The following is a 17,342-nucleotide window of genomic DNA, read 5'->3' on the forward strand; positions in this document are numbered from 1 at the left end:
CACGTCGCAGAAATGCTTGGCTAGACTTCAATACACCAAGAAAATGTTGACAGGTGCTAGTTTATACGGACGGAGGGTAACTTCGCAGCACATGATGTAGTAAATCATAACATCCGGAGTCTATAATTTAGCTGCCAATATCCTGACTAACTTGTCGAATTATCGTGATTACATGTGCAAACAGCATGTAAACTTGTTAAAGTGCAGACAACATGTAAACTTACCATATCCATTTTCAAAGTGCTGAAAAGGGCAATAACTTGGAATATGATATATAATAATAATGATAATTATATATATGTAATAATTTGACCTTCAAGGTTATTTATGTGTGAAAGTCAATGTCTACCTGGTTAACTTGACGGTCTATCCTAAAACATTATTATGTTCAAATTTGAAGACAACCCTTAACAAATACAACAAAGTTATAATCACTTAATTTTTAAGGTTATTATAACACATTTTTTTGTCACATCTAGGCAGGCAATCCACCTAAAAGGCTTTTCTGGATAACGAACCAGTAATAACCAATTTCTCCACAAGTGTCTGTCTACGTAATCAAATGATTTATGAATCTGCACTGAGAGACAAATAGCCATTCAACTCATTGTCAAATTAGGCCAAAAATCATGATAACTTTTCTATCTGCATAATGCTTGAATAAAGTATCAATTACTCACAGTGATTGATAAACATGTTTCATTCTTAAAATAATATAACTATGTTATTCTTTAAAATAATATGATGTTTTAATACTTTCTATATTATTTGAATAGAAAGAATTTTATACAAAATTAAGCCTTATATTATCAGTGTATTTTTACAATGCATTGACAGAATATAAAAAAAATCTAAAAGGGACATTATTCAATTAACTCTCATAACAACTGTAAGGAAGAGGACATAAGTTATTTCCCTTTACAATTGCATTCAAAACCAAAAGAGGAAGTGATAAAACGGAAAGAAACAGTTTTTCTTGATTATTTATGAAATACTATTAAATTCCAACATTAAAAGTAAGTTTAAAACTTTATTCTAAATACACGATTTCTCATTTAAAAAGTATTTCATGGAATATTTCTCCGAGGGTTTTAATCTTAGTGTCTCCCTTTTATCAATCTAAAAAGCAACATAATTGTTGGAACGAATCCTTTAAGGTGACAACAGACACTTTCCGTGGTACTCACATAAATGTCATTTAAACCAACCTATTTTAGTAATAATTGTTATTTATTTAATCTTTATGCATTAAATGTCGCTGATCATCATAAAAAATAATATATTTGAAAAAAAATGCCTTTGTAAATGATTGATATTTAATAAAAATCCTAAAATTTTAAATCGTCATATCAAAGTCATTTTTTATTTTTTTGTTATCAAACTTTTGGAAAATAAACATACTAATAATATCTGGGGAACCGTGTCTCAAATTTTTTCTATCTTTTCTCAAAAAAAATATTACGTAACGTCAAACAATTTATGCGACTTTTTTCACCATACATATTACGTAATTTAAGATAATTAAGTCGCTGATTGAGCAAACAAAAATCCCTGACACGGTTCCCTCCGTAAATGAATTCCCTTTCATGTGCTTTAAACCGCATGTTAATTGCTTGATTATTAAAAAAGTTATGCCGATTCAAAGTTAGTCCGACCCGCATCAAACGAAGTGTCATAAATCGGCTGTTCTCTCTCGGACCCCTACGTTTCACGCTAAATAATTGCATAATACACAAATATCGCACCAGAGAGGGTCACAGGTTGCGGTAACATACTCTAACAACATTTTATGACCCAGTGACATCTGACCAATTAAAAAGTTGCTGATTAATTGGCGCCCGCGCCGAAGCGCGGCGCCCCTTTATGGAATGAAATCAGATTTTGTGAAAGGGCGACAGCAACTTCTCGAGCCTTTTAGTCGGTCATAATAAAAGCCGATCATTCCGATCGGTATGAGGGTGCTTGATTATTATTAATTAAAACTGAAATGTCGCGATATGTACAATGAATAGCGAACTGGAGGATTTCGCAATGCAAACATTTTCAAATGCGTCTCTTCGGTTTTTTTATTTATCATTTTGTAGTACACAGTGGGTTATCATGGTATGTTAAAATGATGACCTAAATATTCCGAAAATCTATTTATAGAGGGATGTACTCCTATCGGTAATTCCGGTCTCTCCCGGTCTATTTTGACCGGGAAACTAGTGATCACACGTTTATTGTCCGGTCTCTCCCGGTTTTGGAGTAGATGTTTGTAATCGTTACAGAAAAGAACAAATATTTTACAGATAAATAAGCTTTTTTCCAAAATGAATGTTTGTCACTTAGTTTGGTTACAATAATTAATAAACATAGATCAACTCTCAAATTTATTGATTATTATTATACATAAGTGTACATACAATTCGAAAAAAAAAACCACCACCAACAACAACAATAGCATGTTTCATTTTATCTATATGAGATAATATGTACAATAATTGTGAAAAAAGGTACATTTTTATGGTTTTAATATGACACTATCAACTTTGAAACATTTTATTTAATTTGTCATTCGTGTTTAGTAAAGATGCCGAGGAATTATTCAAAGTTACAAATTAGATTTTATTAATTATATAATTGATTGATAATTTAAAAAATGATAAAGAAAAATACAAATGTACATGTAAATGGTTTAAGAATAAACAATATAATTATAATTATATTGAAAGATTAACCATAATTTACTGACTTTTTCCAGTTAAGTTTTGACTTATAATCGTCGGTCAATATGACAATTGAATTCTTAAAATTTATTTTACAATTTTAATAAAAAAAAGAGTAGTAAACGTAAAAAACACAGTATTAAAATAACACATAAAAACACAAAAAAGAGAGGAAAACAATATTGAATTTCATAAAATCTGTATTTTTGCTATTAAAATAGATATTACAATTATTGTATAATAAACCTATAATGCTCAACATGACATGGTAATATAACCAGTGTCATATTTTTACTAAGTGTGAACAGATACCTTAAGAGGGGGTCTTCGCTAACAGCGATTACATAATAAGGGACAATTCCACAAGTGTGGTGTTGATCATGCGTTACACATATGGATTATAAATGATTGTATACATGTATATCCGTTTGCTATTAATAATTACGATCATAAAGAAATAACAAGTAATATTCTAAATCTCTAGCATGCCATTTCAAAAGTTCATAATGAACAATGTCTTCCGTCCGTTCATTATGGTAAAAACCAATTAACCATTGAAAAGTTTATAAGAATATCTTGACATCATATGTCTACTAGTTCATCTTCACTTTCTGCATTTCTTGCTTGGACGCCCTTTGATGCTTTGCATCAATGCTTTTCATTGTATCAGTTTTATAACAGAAATTTTCTTCAAATTTAACGTGATTTACTGTCCGTCTGGTATCGGTCGAAATATTCACGTGACTTTCGGTAAAATTTGAGGCACTCGGTGGGGGAAAATGGAACGTATTTGCGCACCGCTAGCGGGGTATTTTATTGTTTCACTTTTGAAGTTTATTATCATCAGCATTATTATTATATTATACCAGTGTCACTCTGTCTGTGTATTCGTGTAATGAAATTCCGTTAAAATATAAATTAAAATAACAAAAAACTGAGCTTCTGGCGGTATTTTAAAGGCCATCGGTAGATTGTACAAATAAGAACGGGGATATTAAATATTTTTTTCCTCCAAATTGAATAAATGCTTCACATATTTTAATAGAAATAAAAGGTATCACGTCGAAAATTAATTCCTTAAGATAAATGAAAATAGCTCTGGAAAATCGTAAATGTCAAAAGTCTTGGGTATTTGCATTAGATAACAACTTAAAATGGCACTATGCAAATTGAAGAATGTTTTGTAAAAAACTTAACGGAAAAATTGCCTTATTGAAAAAAAATATCGTATTTTTTGCAATTTTTGATATGAATTATTGTTTTACAATGCATATATTATTGCCCATTATGGACTATTGTTGTATCATAATGGGGTAAAGGAAAAACAAAACTACATAAATAATGTTTGTAATTTACAAAAACGAATTGCTAAAATCATTTACAGCAACCTCAAAGATTCCGTCAATAAATCTAATTGAAACTCTTAATTGGTTACCGTTCCTTGACAGATGTAATACACAACGGCGGTGCTTTGTTTTTAAAACTTTAAAAATAACATGGCACCGACTTATATGACAGAACTGATGACTTATATCCGACAACAAAAATATATAACTTAAGTCTAGTGCACGAAAAAATATTGTATTTATGGAGACAAGACCTAAAACAATTATATTAAAGACAATTTTTATGGCATGAACATTTGGAACAATATACCTTTCATATTCGTAATGTTAACAACCTTAAATGTTTTAAAAGAAAAAATACAAAGCATATCTTGATGTTCATATGAATGAATGAGTGAGTGAATGAATAAATTGATAAATATATGAACAACGAATGAAACGAAACGAAGAATATGCAATATTTACGTATATTTTAAACAAATTGTTTTGAGTGTTCTGTCGAAAGTATATGAGTTCATTTATTCTTAAAATACATATTATACATTTCACACATTTTTTCTAACCTATGCATGTCCTGTTGATTGTTGTTTTCTATTTCAGAAGGCCAGCATTGGAAATAAGATATATATGATTGTTATTGTATGTTCTTAATGTGTAACCTTCTTTAAATAAAGATATTATTATTATTATTATTATTATTATCATTATGATCTGACCTTCTTGACTTCTATTATCATGAAAATCATCTATGCACGGTATAGATATCCAGTTTCTACTGGGATATACAATAAATTCCATACTTTGTCCCAGGTTTATTAGAACTGTGTTCCATTTACTGGCGAACAATTTATTCAAAGCATTCACTGATAATATATATTAATATCTTTTTTATTGATTCATAGAGAAATAATCATCCTTAAACAATCTAAAATGGTTAAGAAATTTGTCAGGGACACCTTACCGCAAGTCATATAGGCGTTCACATAAAAAATGTTGTCTGTTTTTGTTGTTCTCTTACTTGACATTGTTAGAAAACGAGGTTGAATGTAAAGCAAGCCGTTGAATCCGTACAAAAGTCCATAAACTCAATGTAATATCTATCAGATTAACGGGACAGACAAATTATTTTTACACATTATGGATATTTTAGCAACTATATTTTTAATCAACCCCGTGGTCGTGCGATTTGTTGCTATGCTTAATTATTTATGTTCCATACATTATGTTACGTACATTGGCCGACAATTTCTTATTTTATAAAAAATGCCAAATAAACGGTAGACGATATTCATAAAAGATGTACGGTATTTGTACGATACATGATGGACCAGTATGGACCGGTAATTCTCACATATATGGAACTACCGATTTCCCTCATTGATGCCTCAACAGGGGGCGGAGCGTTATCGATAATCGACAGGTTACGCGAATAGCAGATAAAAATGGTACAGGTACCGTTTTTAAAACGTTTAAAAACACATTTTTTTGGACTAACTGCTTTCAAAATTAAATCACGAATGTGTTCAGAAAAGGTTGATAAATCTACAAAGCAAAAATCTCATTTTAGGTATTTTCAGTGATAATTGACTCCGTTGTCACCTTAATTCACTTTAATAGAAAAATACATAATTAAGTTTTATATTATCATATATTGTTAGGATGTATTGTGGTGTTAATGTATATATATGAAAATATATATATAATAAAAATAATTCATTAACTTTAATAACATTCATACGAAAGAAGAAGGGACTTATTTCCCTTTACAATTTCATCCAAAACAAAAAGAGGAAGTACAATAAGCATATATTCAACGCATCTGGTAAAATGAAAAAAAATCTCTTAATAAAAACGAGTATTATTCAATCCGTAAGTTTAAAACTTTATTTTATGTACAGAATTTCACATTAAAATAACAATGTAAACATCATGAAAAATTAATTGTCTATGTAACCATGGTAAACATTATGATAAATTTATTGTTTATGTTGCCACGGTAAACATGATGATAAATCAGTTGTCTATGTTACCATGGTAAACATCGTGATAAATTAATTGTCAATGTTACCATGGTAAATATCATGATAAATCAATTGTCTATGTTACCATGGTAAACATAATGAAAAAATTAATTGTCTATGTAACCATGATAAACATCATGATCAATCAATTGTCTATGTTACCATGGTAAACATCATGAACAATGAATTGTCTATGTAGCCATGGTAAATATCATGATAAATTAATTGTCTATGTTACCATGGTAAACATCGTGATGAATTAATTGTCTATGTCACCATGGTAAACATCATGATAAATTAATTGTCTTTGTTACCACGGTAAACATCATCATCATTCAATTGTCTATGTTACCATGGTAAACATCATGAAAAATGAATTGTCTATGTAGCCATGGTAAACATCAGGATAAATTAATTGTCTATGTTACCATGGTAAACATCATGATGAATTATTTGTCTATGTTACCATGGTAAATATCATGATGAATTAATTGTCTATGTTACCATGGTAAACATCATGGTAAATTAACTGTCTTTGTTACCATGGCAAACATCATGCTATATTTATTGTCTATGTAACCATGGCAAACATCATGAAAAATTTATTGTCTATGTTACCAGGGTAAACATCATGATAAATAATTTGTCTATGTTACCATGGTTAACATCATGATATATTTATTGTCTATGTTACCATGGTAAAAATCATGATAAATATATTGTCTATGTTACCATGGTAAACATCATGATAAATTAATTGTCTATGTTACCATGGTAAACATCATGATAAATTATTGTCTATGTTACCATGGTAAACATCATGATAAATTAATTGTCTATGTTACCATGGTAAACATCATGATAAATCAATTGTCTATGTTACCATGGTAAACATCATGATAAATTAATTGTCTATATTACCATGGTAAACATCATAATATATTTATTGTCTATGTTACCACGGTAAACATGATGTTAAATTAGTTGCCTATGTTACCATGGTAAACATCATGATCAATCAATTGTCTATGTTACCATGATAAACATCATGAAAAATTAATTGTTTATGTAGCCATGGTAATCATCATGATAAATTAATTGTCTATGTAGCCATAGTAAACATCATGATAAATTAATTGTCTATGTTACGATGGTAAACATCATGATCAATTAATTGTATATGTAGCCATGGTAATCATCATGATAAATCCATTGTCTATGTTACCACGGTAAACATCATGATAAATTAATTGTGTATGTTACCATGGTAAACATCATGATCAATAATTGTCTATGTTACCATGGTAAACATCATGATATATTTATTGTCTATGTTACCACGGTAAACATGATGATAAATTAGTTGTCTATGTTATTATGGTAAACATCATGATAAATTAATAGTCTATGTAACCATGGTTAACATCATGCTCAATCAAATGTATGTGTTACCATGATAAACATCATGAAAAATTAATTGTCTATGTAGCCATGGTAATCATCATGATAAATTAATTGTCTATGTAGCCATAGTAAACATCATGATGAATTAATTGTCTATGTTACCATGGTAAACATCATGGTAAATTAATTGTCTATGTTACCATGGTAAACATCATGATATATTTACTGTCTATGTAACCATGGTAAACATCATGAAAAATTTATTGTCTATGTTACCATGGTAAACATCATGATAAATCATTTGTCTATGTTACCATGGTAAACATCATGATATATTTATTGACTATGTTACCACGGTAAACATGATGATAAATTATTTGTCTATGTTAAAATGGTAAACATCATTGAAAATTAATTGTCTATGTTACCATGGTGAACATCATGATAAATTAATTGTCTTTGTAACCACAGTTACAACATGATGAAAAGTATATCAGATAGTATCTGAAATATGTTTATTTTCTATATATATTGTGTAATTTGTGTTTTGTTCAATTTTTCAATCTTGACTCCCTTACTCAATTACGGATTACTCTTCGAGTTCGTTACAATTACATTCTTGATTTTTTTTTGTTTTTTTGCGGGTGCTTTTATATTGTCTTTGCAGAATATTATTTAATAGTTAGGTTTTAACATCTTTTTTTATTAAATATGTCTGTAATCTTTGATTTATTGGGTTTCACATCATACGAACATAGTGCAAGTCATATGGCGACGTTCCAGATTTACTGTAGGAGCTAGAAAGACCTCAATTGCCCCTCTGTGCATTATTTCAGGCACTTACTGGCACCTGAGGAGAAGCACCGACGTTCCGTAAGCTAGCTGGATAGCTTCCTCACATGAAAGAATTCAAAAGTGTCTGTCGTGATTCGAACCCACAGCTATGAGGGGCAAGCGGTTTGAAGTCAATAACCTCAACCACTCGGCCAGGGATATCCCATTTCTATAATGTAATGTGGTTAGACAAGTTATCTTATTATAGTCGTTTATCATTTTTGACTTTCTAAAATCAATGTTATAGTAATGTTTGTTTTTACCTTTTTACCCTTGACGTCATGAACATCAACTAAAAGTAAGGATTCAAAAATAAAATGTACAAAAAGCAAACATTTTAATATTTTACCATCCCAGTCATATCATTAGGTTAAGAATGTACATGCTTTAAATCCTAGGTAAACCTGAATCATTGATAATAAGGAAATTTTGTCTCGTCCTTACTATGTTCTTACTGTTTATATATGGAAGGGGCATTATTCAATTTACTCTCATAACAACTGTAATATTGAGGAAGTGAGTTGTTTCCCTTCACAAATTCGTTCAAACCAAAAGAGGAAGTAAAAATAGAAAAATTTCCACCTATCTGGTCAAACAATAAAAGCAGTTTTTCTTGATTATTTCTATGAAATACTATAAATCCAACAACCAAAGTAAGTTTCAAACTTTATTCTAAATACACAATTTCTCATATATAGTTTGATATATATTGTGTTTTTAATTCAAGTGTCTCCCTTTGAACAATTAAAAAAAACAATGAAATAGAAATACAAATAATAAAGTTTTATATTATCATGCATATATATAATATATATTGTGGGGTTTTATATATCTTAAAGATACCAAAGAAATGATTTATTCTCCTTTACTATTTCACTCAAAACTGAAAGAGGAAGTAAAATTAGCATAATTAAATATTCGACCCATCTGGTCAAATCAAATCCATTATTCAAATTAAGTTAAAACTGAATTTCAGTACACAATTTTACACTTATATTGAATGAATTATGTAAGAATGAATGAGTGTTTCATTTTAGTGTCTCTCTTACATCAAAATTCTGAAAACAAATTATTCAAGTTTACATAATAGAAGAAAATATCCTAACCAAATATAGAAAAAAATGCAATATTTTTGATCAATTGATATCTACCCAAACTTATTTATTAAAATCTTATTTTCATAATGTTCAGATTGGTACTCCTGTTCTGTTCTGTTCTAGGATAAGTAACAAGAAGAAGTATGTGACGAAATTAATTTGACTGCTGACTTAAACAGTTTTTCCATTACTAATACATTACAGAATGTTTCAAGAACCTGACTACAGAGAAAGCCTATCATTGATGTTATCAGAGGTTTTAGATGACATTGGTGTCAATGAAAGAATGGTGATGAGAAGGAGAAGACATTCAATGCTGAGAGAGACTATGAGTAATATCATGCACAGGTTAACTGATACAAACATTACTCTTTATTGTCTAGGGAGCAAGAGTGAAGGTACAACTACTATAGGACTTCATTCAGACGTTGATTTACTAGTCTGTCATTATGATGTCAATATAATACAAGACTGGTCAGAGTGGAAACATGGTAAGAAAAACTATCTCATGATACAGGATGAGAACACTACACCTGGCTATTGTTTCTTACAAAATCTCAGAGATGATGAACCTGTTCCTGTCACTGGCATTCATAATGAACACCATATAACTTATAGAAGTGGAAGAATTTTATTAAAAAACACAACATTTAATGGTTTAATTCAGGGTGCTGTAGATCATAGACCATCAAATGCTATACAAGGACAGCATGGATTCAGTGATACAGTCTATGTGCCAGCTTTTCATTGTAAATCATGGCATCAATCAGCATCAGGTTGGTAAGACAGACAAAGTATTGGCAGATGGCCAACACAAGACATGAGAAGATATGCAGCCAGTACTGGGTGTTTTGTTGTTCCAACAGGGAGTAAGGTCAGTGCAAATTCTGAACTGGAATGGAGAATATCTACATCATTGGCAGAAAGGTGCCTATTACTTAACCTAAATATAACACAAATAAGGTGCTATGTAGTATTGAAAATAATTCTTAAATCCTTCCCTAATCCTCAAGATGAAATCAATATATCAAGTTTTATGTGCAAAACAGTACTGTTATATTGTATAGAAAACACAGAGACAAGTGCATGGAAAGAAAATAATTTATTTACATGTTTAACATACTGCTTATTGGAATTACACAGTTGTGTACAGAATGATCATTGTTCACATTTCATTATACCGGACAATAATTTGATGGCAGGGCAATTTACAGCTGAGACAAAACATGAACTTTCAAAATATATTTGTGAATTCATACAGAATGATGGTCAAAGGTTACTTGGGATTGATATTGATGATCTTGGTCATAGACTTCAAGTTAAACTGAACAGGGCACCACATGGAGTATACTATTTTCGTTCTTCTCTTGAAATATCTGAACACGTTTTGACCGTGGGATATAAAGACATTGCACACGTCATAAGTGATTGTCATCAATTTGTTTTAGACAATTTACACAGTAAAAACATAACGACAATGAAGCAATCTGTTAGTAAACTAATGACCTTCAGAGATAATGGTAATAGGTTACAACATGCTGCATTTAAGTTTGTAGCACCTTTTCTTTTTACCACTTATGGGTCTGCCCTGGCATCATCCAGTATTGTTGAAAATAATCAAGTGACACCTGAAGAATTAGTTTGGCTATCAGCTGGTTTAAACTCAGATATCACATCTAGCAGACTTAAACTGGCTTCATTGTTCTACAGTACAGGAGATATGGAGAAAGCTGAATTAATTCTGAGACACATTGAACAACAATACGACTCTCATCCTGTTGCACCTATCTGTAGATGCAGGGAAACACCTACATTAACAGTAACAGCAGAATTCAAGAGGGTATGTTGTGAGCAAAGTGAGGACTGTATCAAACATATAACAGCATTTTGTGTCAGATTGATTTATACAGGAAGAGATGAACTGTGTTCCCTATGAACTACAATATGAAATGTTTAGATCTACACAAGATGACATGATACACAGAGATAAAGATAGAGACTATTGGATGGACTGGGCTGTAGTTGATTCTCTACCTTTCCTTTACTTCCTACAATATAAGATCTACAATCATCAAAACAGAAATCAAGATCAACAACAAGCACTAAGTAAACTTATAAGAAACATAGAAACTGATACAAACCTTGGACATAGAGAAACAGCTCTTAATCTTTTAGGGCAATGTATGGAACAAGAACACAGACCACAAGAGGCATTAAAATGCTACATGCTTTCTCTTCAACAAAGGGCAAGAAGCAATGCAGCAAATTTCCATATATCTAAGCTTCTTACTGGCTTACTGGTTAACCAATAAAAATGTGATCCAAATATAAGAAGAAAATTTGAAGACTATAGTTTTCAATGATCATATACTGCTTGCGTGTATCAAACTGATATATAGGCATGTCATTACATTTGTTATCACAATATAATTTTGAAATAATAATAAATATGATAAATTGAAAGAATGAATTCAACTTCAATGATTTGAATATCTGACTTTACATTTTAGAGTCAAGATTTTCTTTTGTAGATGACCATAACTTGCTCATGAAAACAAATTTTAAATTCGGTTTTATAAGATGAAGTTTTATGATGAAGAGTCTTAACTGTTACACACGCACAATTACGCACACAATCACGCACGCAAGCAGACAGACACACATACACACAAAACAAGTATCATTTTTGACCAAATAAGTTAATGAAAAAAAAAATTGGCAGAAAAAATCTTGTGATAAATTGAATGAGAAATTTTATTTAATTTTACTGAAAATAATCGTTAATATGATAATTTAGGGTACCTGAAATGTATCTTAATGAAACTTTATTTCATTTATCTATAAACTGTCATTACCAAAAACCATCTTACAGTAAAATGTTTTGGTACACACCACATCCTAAGCTTCGTGTAAAATTCGGCCCATAATTTCCGCCCATGTCCGGTTTTTATTAATAAACCAATAAAACCCTTCCTAATTGACCCAAGCAGCAATTTGAAAAACAAATTTCTCGGGCCCAATCGCTCCGTTAAATAAACATTAAATTAAAAAATTCGAGACTTCATACCGAATTTCACGAGCCCTTGACTTTTTTCAATTTTAACATTATTAAATAAAACGTTAGTGGAGTGGCGAATGGAAGTAAAAAACGGACAAAACGCAAACCATCATAAAAAAAATTACTTAATTTATGCGACACAGGTGGGGTCAATAAAAGTCAAATGTAACGATTAAAAAAATAGAAGGGGAGTGAAGGGCCTAGTGGTAAGGGAGACTGTCCCTCAACCCTCGGATCGTGGGTTCGAGTCCATTTGTGGTCCTCCACGACACAAATACTGGTCGGTTCCAGGAAGCGGACACATATTTGATTGACATATTAATTGGAATAATAAAAAATAAAATATCAATGATATAGACGCACACCCTTTATACCTTTATCTGAATTTAAAACGATTATCAGTTATTTATTGCTTTAGGATTAATAGCTTGCCAGTAATTACGTGTAAAATAACATGTAAATTTCGTGCACGTTCGAACGTTCACAGAACTTGTTAACTTTTTGCTTCAATTTCACACGTATTTTACTTTGAAATTTGCATATTTGTTCTCGTCTAGAATTAACTCAAGTCACATGTGGTAAAAAAGCTGTCGCGATTGATTTTCATATTTTTATCTCCAATGTACATAGTGTAAAATTTAATATCTTAGTAAAAGTTAACCCCTTATTAACAGCATTGTATCTCCTTCCAAAAGGATGTTTTCTTGCTTTTGAAATGTCTTCCAAAATATTACCGTTGATTTGTAAAAATATAATGTAAACAATGACATATTTCATTACAAAAAAGGAAAATATTTCACTTAAAGAAGGCAGGGATTCGAGGGGAATATGATAAGAGGGACATAAGACAGGGATTTGAAGGATACATGAAAAGGGGGACATAAGGCAGGGATACTAGGGGTATATAAGAAGAGGGATATAAGGCAGGGAAACGAAGGGTTTATTAGAAGAGGGATATAAGGCAGGGTTTCGAGGTGTATATGCGAAGAGGGACATAAGGAAGGGATACGAGGGGTATATAAGAAGAGGGATATAAGGCAGGGACACGAAGGGTTTATTAGAAGAGGGATATAAGGCAGGGAAACGAAGGGTTTATTAGAAGAGAGATATAAGGAAGGGATACGACGGGGATATGAGAAGAGGGATATAAGGCAAGGATTCGAGGGTATATAACTATGAGACTAGGTATATAAGGCAGGGTTTCCTTGTGTTTATGAGAAGAGTGGTGTAAGGCAGGGATACGAGGTACATGATGAGAGGCTTACAAGGGAAGTCAATGGAGAAGAGATATATAAGAGGGGAGGAGAGCTCAAATATGAAGAGAACTTATGATGATTCGTTTTGAAAGTATACAGAAACTGACCCGAAAGAACATACATGTGATATATCGTGCCCTCCATGACATGTTAGCTTGAAGAAAGTGCAGCTTCATTTGTGGCTTTCACAATAAGTTTGAACAATTAGCTGACATGTTAACCTCATGAAAGAATGTACCAGTGCAATCTTTACGTTTTTAGTTTCTGTCGACACATGCACTTAAACATATAATGTCTTTGTTAACAAAGTAATCTTTTGTTCTTTTAAGGAAAAAATGCCACTGTTTTAAAGAAGCTTTTTAATTTGCCATTGGAACCAAGGCCTATACTAATATGTAAAACATACTGAAACACACCCAAAAACATGCACTTACTAATTATGCTTTCCAATGTACTTAAAAGAAACACCCAATGTTGATTATGTAATGGATATAAAACCCGTTTCAAAAATTAACTATTCATTTCATATGTGCTTGTGTTCAATAAATCAATTACAACGCACCTTTGCGGGAAGTGATGTTGTTTGAAGCACAATTTGACCATAGAGTAGTTTTAATTTATTTCGAATACATAAATTACAAACAATACAAATACAAACAATATGTTAACTTGCCAAAATGTCATGATGACATGTGCAAACAGCATGTTAACTTGTCGAATTATCGTGATGACATGTGATAACAGGCATGTTAACTTGTCGAATTATCGTTGATGGACATATTGCGAAAGAACATTGTTAAAACTTGTCAAAGTTATGCCATGATGACTTGGTTTGCAAGGACAGCATGTTAACTTTGTCAAAAGTATTCATGATTACTTGTGGAAAACGACATGTTAACTTGTCCCAAATTTCCTGATTACTGTGTCAGACCCAACATGTAAAACTTATCGAATTTAATCCGTGATTGACATGTGCAAAACAGCATGTAACTTGTTCGAATTATCATTGATGACATTGTGGCAAACAACATGTTAACATGTAAAAGTAAATTGATAGTGACTTGTTGCAAATAACTTTGTTAACTTGGTGAAAGTATAATTGATGACTGTGCAGACAGCATGGTCTAACTTGTCCCAAAAATATCATGAAATACTTGCTTGAAAACGACATGTTTTAACTTGTCTCAAAATTTCCTAGATGACATGTGCAAAAACAGAATTTTAACTTCGTCGAACTATCATGAATGACTTGTGCAAACAGAATGTTTAAAACTTTGTCGAATTATCATAATGATTGTGCAGACAACATGTTAACTAACCATTTCCATTTTCATTGTGTGCTGAAAAGGGCCCAATAACTCGGAATATGTTATATATTTAATAATAATTAATAATTAATATAATAATAATAATAATAATAATATATAATAATTTGACCTCCAAGGTTATTTATTAAGTGAAAGTCAAAGGTCTGGCATGGTTAACTTTGACAGTCTATCCTAAAAGCATTATTATGTTCAAATTTGAAGACAATCCATTACAAATAAACACAGTTATAGCCACTTAATTTTTTAAGGTTATTATAACAACCATTTTCGGTCACATCTAGGTCAATCCACCTAAAAGACTTTTCTGGATAACTAACCAGTAATTACCAATTTCTCCGCAAGTGTCTGGCTAATAAAACAATTAAATTGATTTATGAATCAAGCACTGAGAGAAAAAAATAGCAGTTCAACTCAATGTCAAATTTAGGCCAAAAATCATGAATGACTTTTTTAATCTTGCATAATGCTTGAATAGAGTATCAATTACCACAGTGATTGACTAAACATGTTTCATTCATAAAAGAATATATAACTATGTTGTTTCTTTAAAATAAATGACTTGTTAAAAAATACTTTCTGTATTTATTTTAATAGAAAGAATTTTATACAACATTTAAGCCTTATTTTTATCAGTGTTATTTTTACAATGCATTGACCAAAATCTAAAAAAAAAATCTAAAAGGGACATTATTAAATTAACTCTCTCATAACAACTATAAGGAAGAGGACATAAGTTTATTTCCCTTTAACAATTGCATTCAAAACGAAAAGAGGAAGTGATAAAACGGAAAGAAAAAGTTTTTCTTGATTATAAATGAAATACTATTAAATTCCAACATTAAAAGTAAGTTTAAAACTTTATTCTAAATACACGATTTATCATTTAAAAAGTATTCGATGGAATATCTCTATGGGGTTTTTAATTTAAGTGTCTCCCTTTGATCAATCTAAAACGTAACATAATTGTGTGAATGAATTCTGTAATTCAGTTTAATAGAAAGATACATCATTAACTTTTATAATATCATATATTGTAAGATATATTGTGGTGTATATAAAATAAACATACTTCATTAACTTTAATAACATTCATAAGAAGGAATAAGGGAGTAATTTCCCTATACATTTTCATCCAAAACAGAAAGAGGAAGTACAATTAGCATATTTCCAACGTATCTGGTAAAATGAAAACAAATATTTTCTCCTAATTATTTTTTAAGGAAATACGAGTATTATTCAATCCAACATTCAAAGTAAGTGCGGGTGTTTTTTTATTGTCTTTGCAGAATATTATGTAATAGTTGGGTTTTAACATCTTTTTTTTATTTAAAAGATGTCTGTTTATGTTTGAATTAATTGGTTTTCACATCACACGAACACCAAAGTGCAATATGGCGACGTTTCCAGATTTTACTGGTGGACAGCTAGAAAAGACTTCAGGTGCCCCCTCTGTGCAATATTTAGGCCCACTAAACTGGCACCTGAGGAGAACCACTTGACGTTCCGTTAGCTAGCTGGATAGCTTTTCCTCACATGAAAAATTCTTAAGTATCTGTCGACCCAACAGTTATGAGGGCAAGTGGTTTGAATTAAATACCTCAACCATCGGTTTCAAGGGATATTCCCTTTCTATAATGTTTATAGGGTTTTTAACAAGTTTATTCTTATTATAGTCGTATTATCATTTTTTTGACTTTCCTTTAAAATTCAATTTATTACGTAAATGTTTGTTTTTACTTTTTTACCCCTTGACGTCATGAACATGGATATAATAACGTAAGGATTTCAAAAAAAATGGACAAAAAACACCATTTTTAAAATTTAACTCCTCTACGCTCAGTCATACGCGTAGGTTTCAATGCCCATGCTTTAAAATCCAGGTAAACAAGAGTCATTTGAATAATAAGTAAATTTTTCCTCGTCCTTCACTCACTATCGGTCCATTTCGTGTGTTCTTACTGTTTATATATGAAAGGGACACAATTTAAACTCTCAAAAACTGTAAGGATGAGGAGCGTGAGTTTGTTTCCCTTTCCATTTTCATTCAAAAACAGAGGAAGTAAAGAAATATCTGGTCAAACAAAAGAAAGCAGTTTTTTTTGATTATTTCTGTTAAATACTATGCCATTCAAACATTTTTAAAAGTAAGTTTTAAACTTTATTCTAATATTAATGGGGAATATTATCTTAATAGATCCAAAGGGGAAAAATTTTTTTTTTTCCTTTACTTTTTTTTAAAACTGAAAAAAAAAATTAAAATTAGGGCCAAAATTTTAAAATTCCACCCCTA

The 17,342-nt window shown here is 30.8% G+C and overlaps 1 protein-coding gene across 4 annotated transcripts; it reads left to right on the forward strand.

The window, feature by feature from the left end:
- Positions 1–929: 929 nt before the first annotated feature.
- Positions 930–11,793, forward strand: LOC132746452 (uncharacterized). Of its 4 annotated transcripts, none has more exons than XM_060735603.1 (2): positions 930–1,016; positions 9,615–11,793. In XM_060735603.1, the coding sequence occupies exon 2, from the start codon at positions 10,231–10,233 to the stop codon at positions 11,344–11,346; it is 1,116 nt and encodes a 371-aa protein (XP_060591586.1). In that variant the 5' UTR covers positions 930–1,016; positions 9,615–10,230; the 3' UTR covers positions 11,347–11,793. The 4 variants fall into 2 exon arrangements, with proteins under 4 accessions (XP_060591586.1, XP_060591588.1, XP_060591587.1 ...); XM_060735604.1 differs by lacking the exon at positions 930–1,016 and adding an exon at positions 8,852–8,966.
- Positions 11,794–17,342: the final 5,549 nt, after the last annotated feature.

This window comes from Ruditapes philippinarum, unplaced genomic scaffold (genome assembly GCF_026571515.1).
Source record: "Ruditapes philippinarum isolate M1 unplaced genomic scaffold, ASM2657151v2 ctg612_1_1_1_1, whole genome shotgun sequence".
NCBI lineage: Eukaryota > Metazoa > Mollusca > Bivalvia > Venerida > Veneridae > Ruditapes > Ruditapes philippinarum.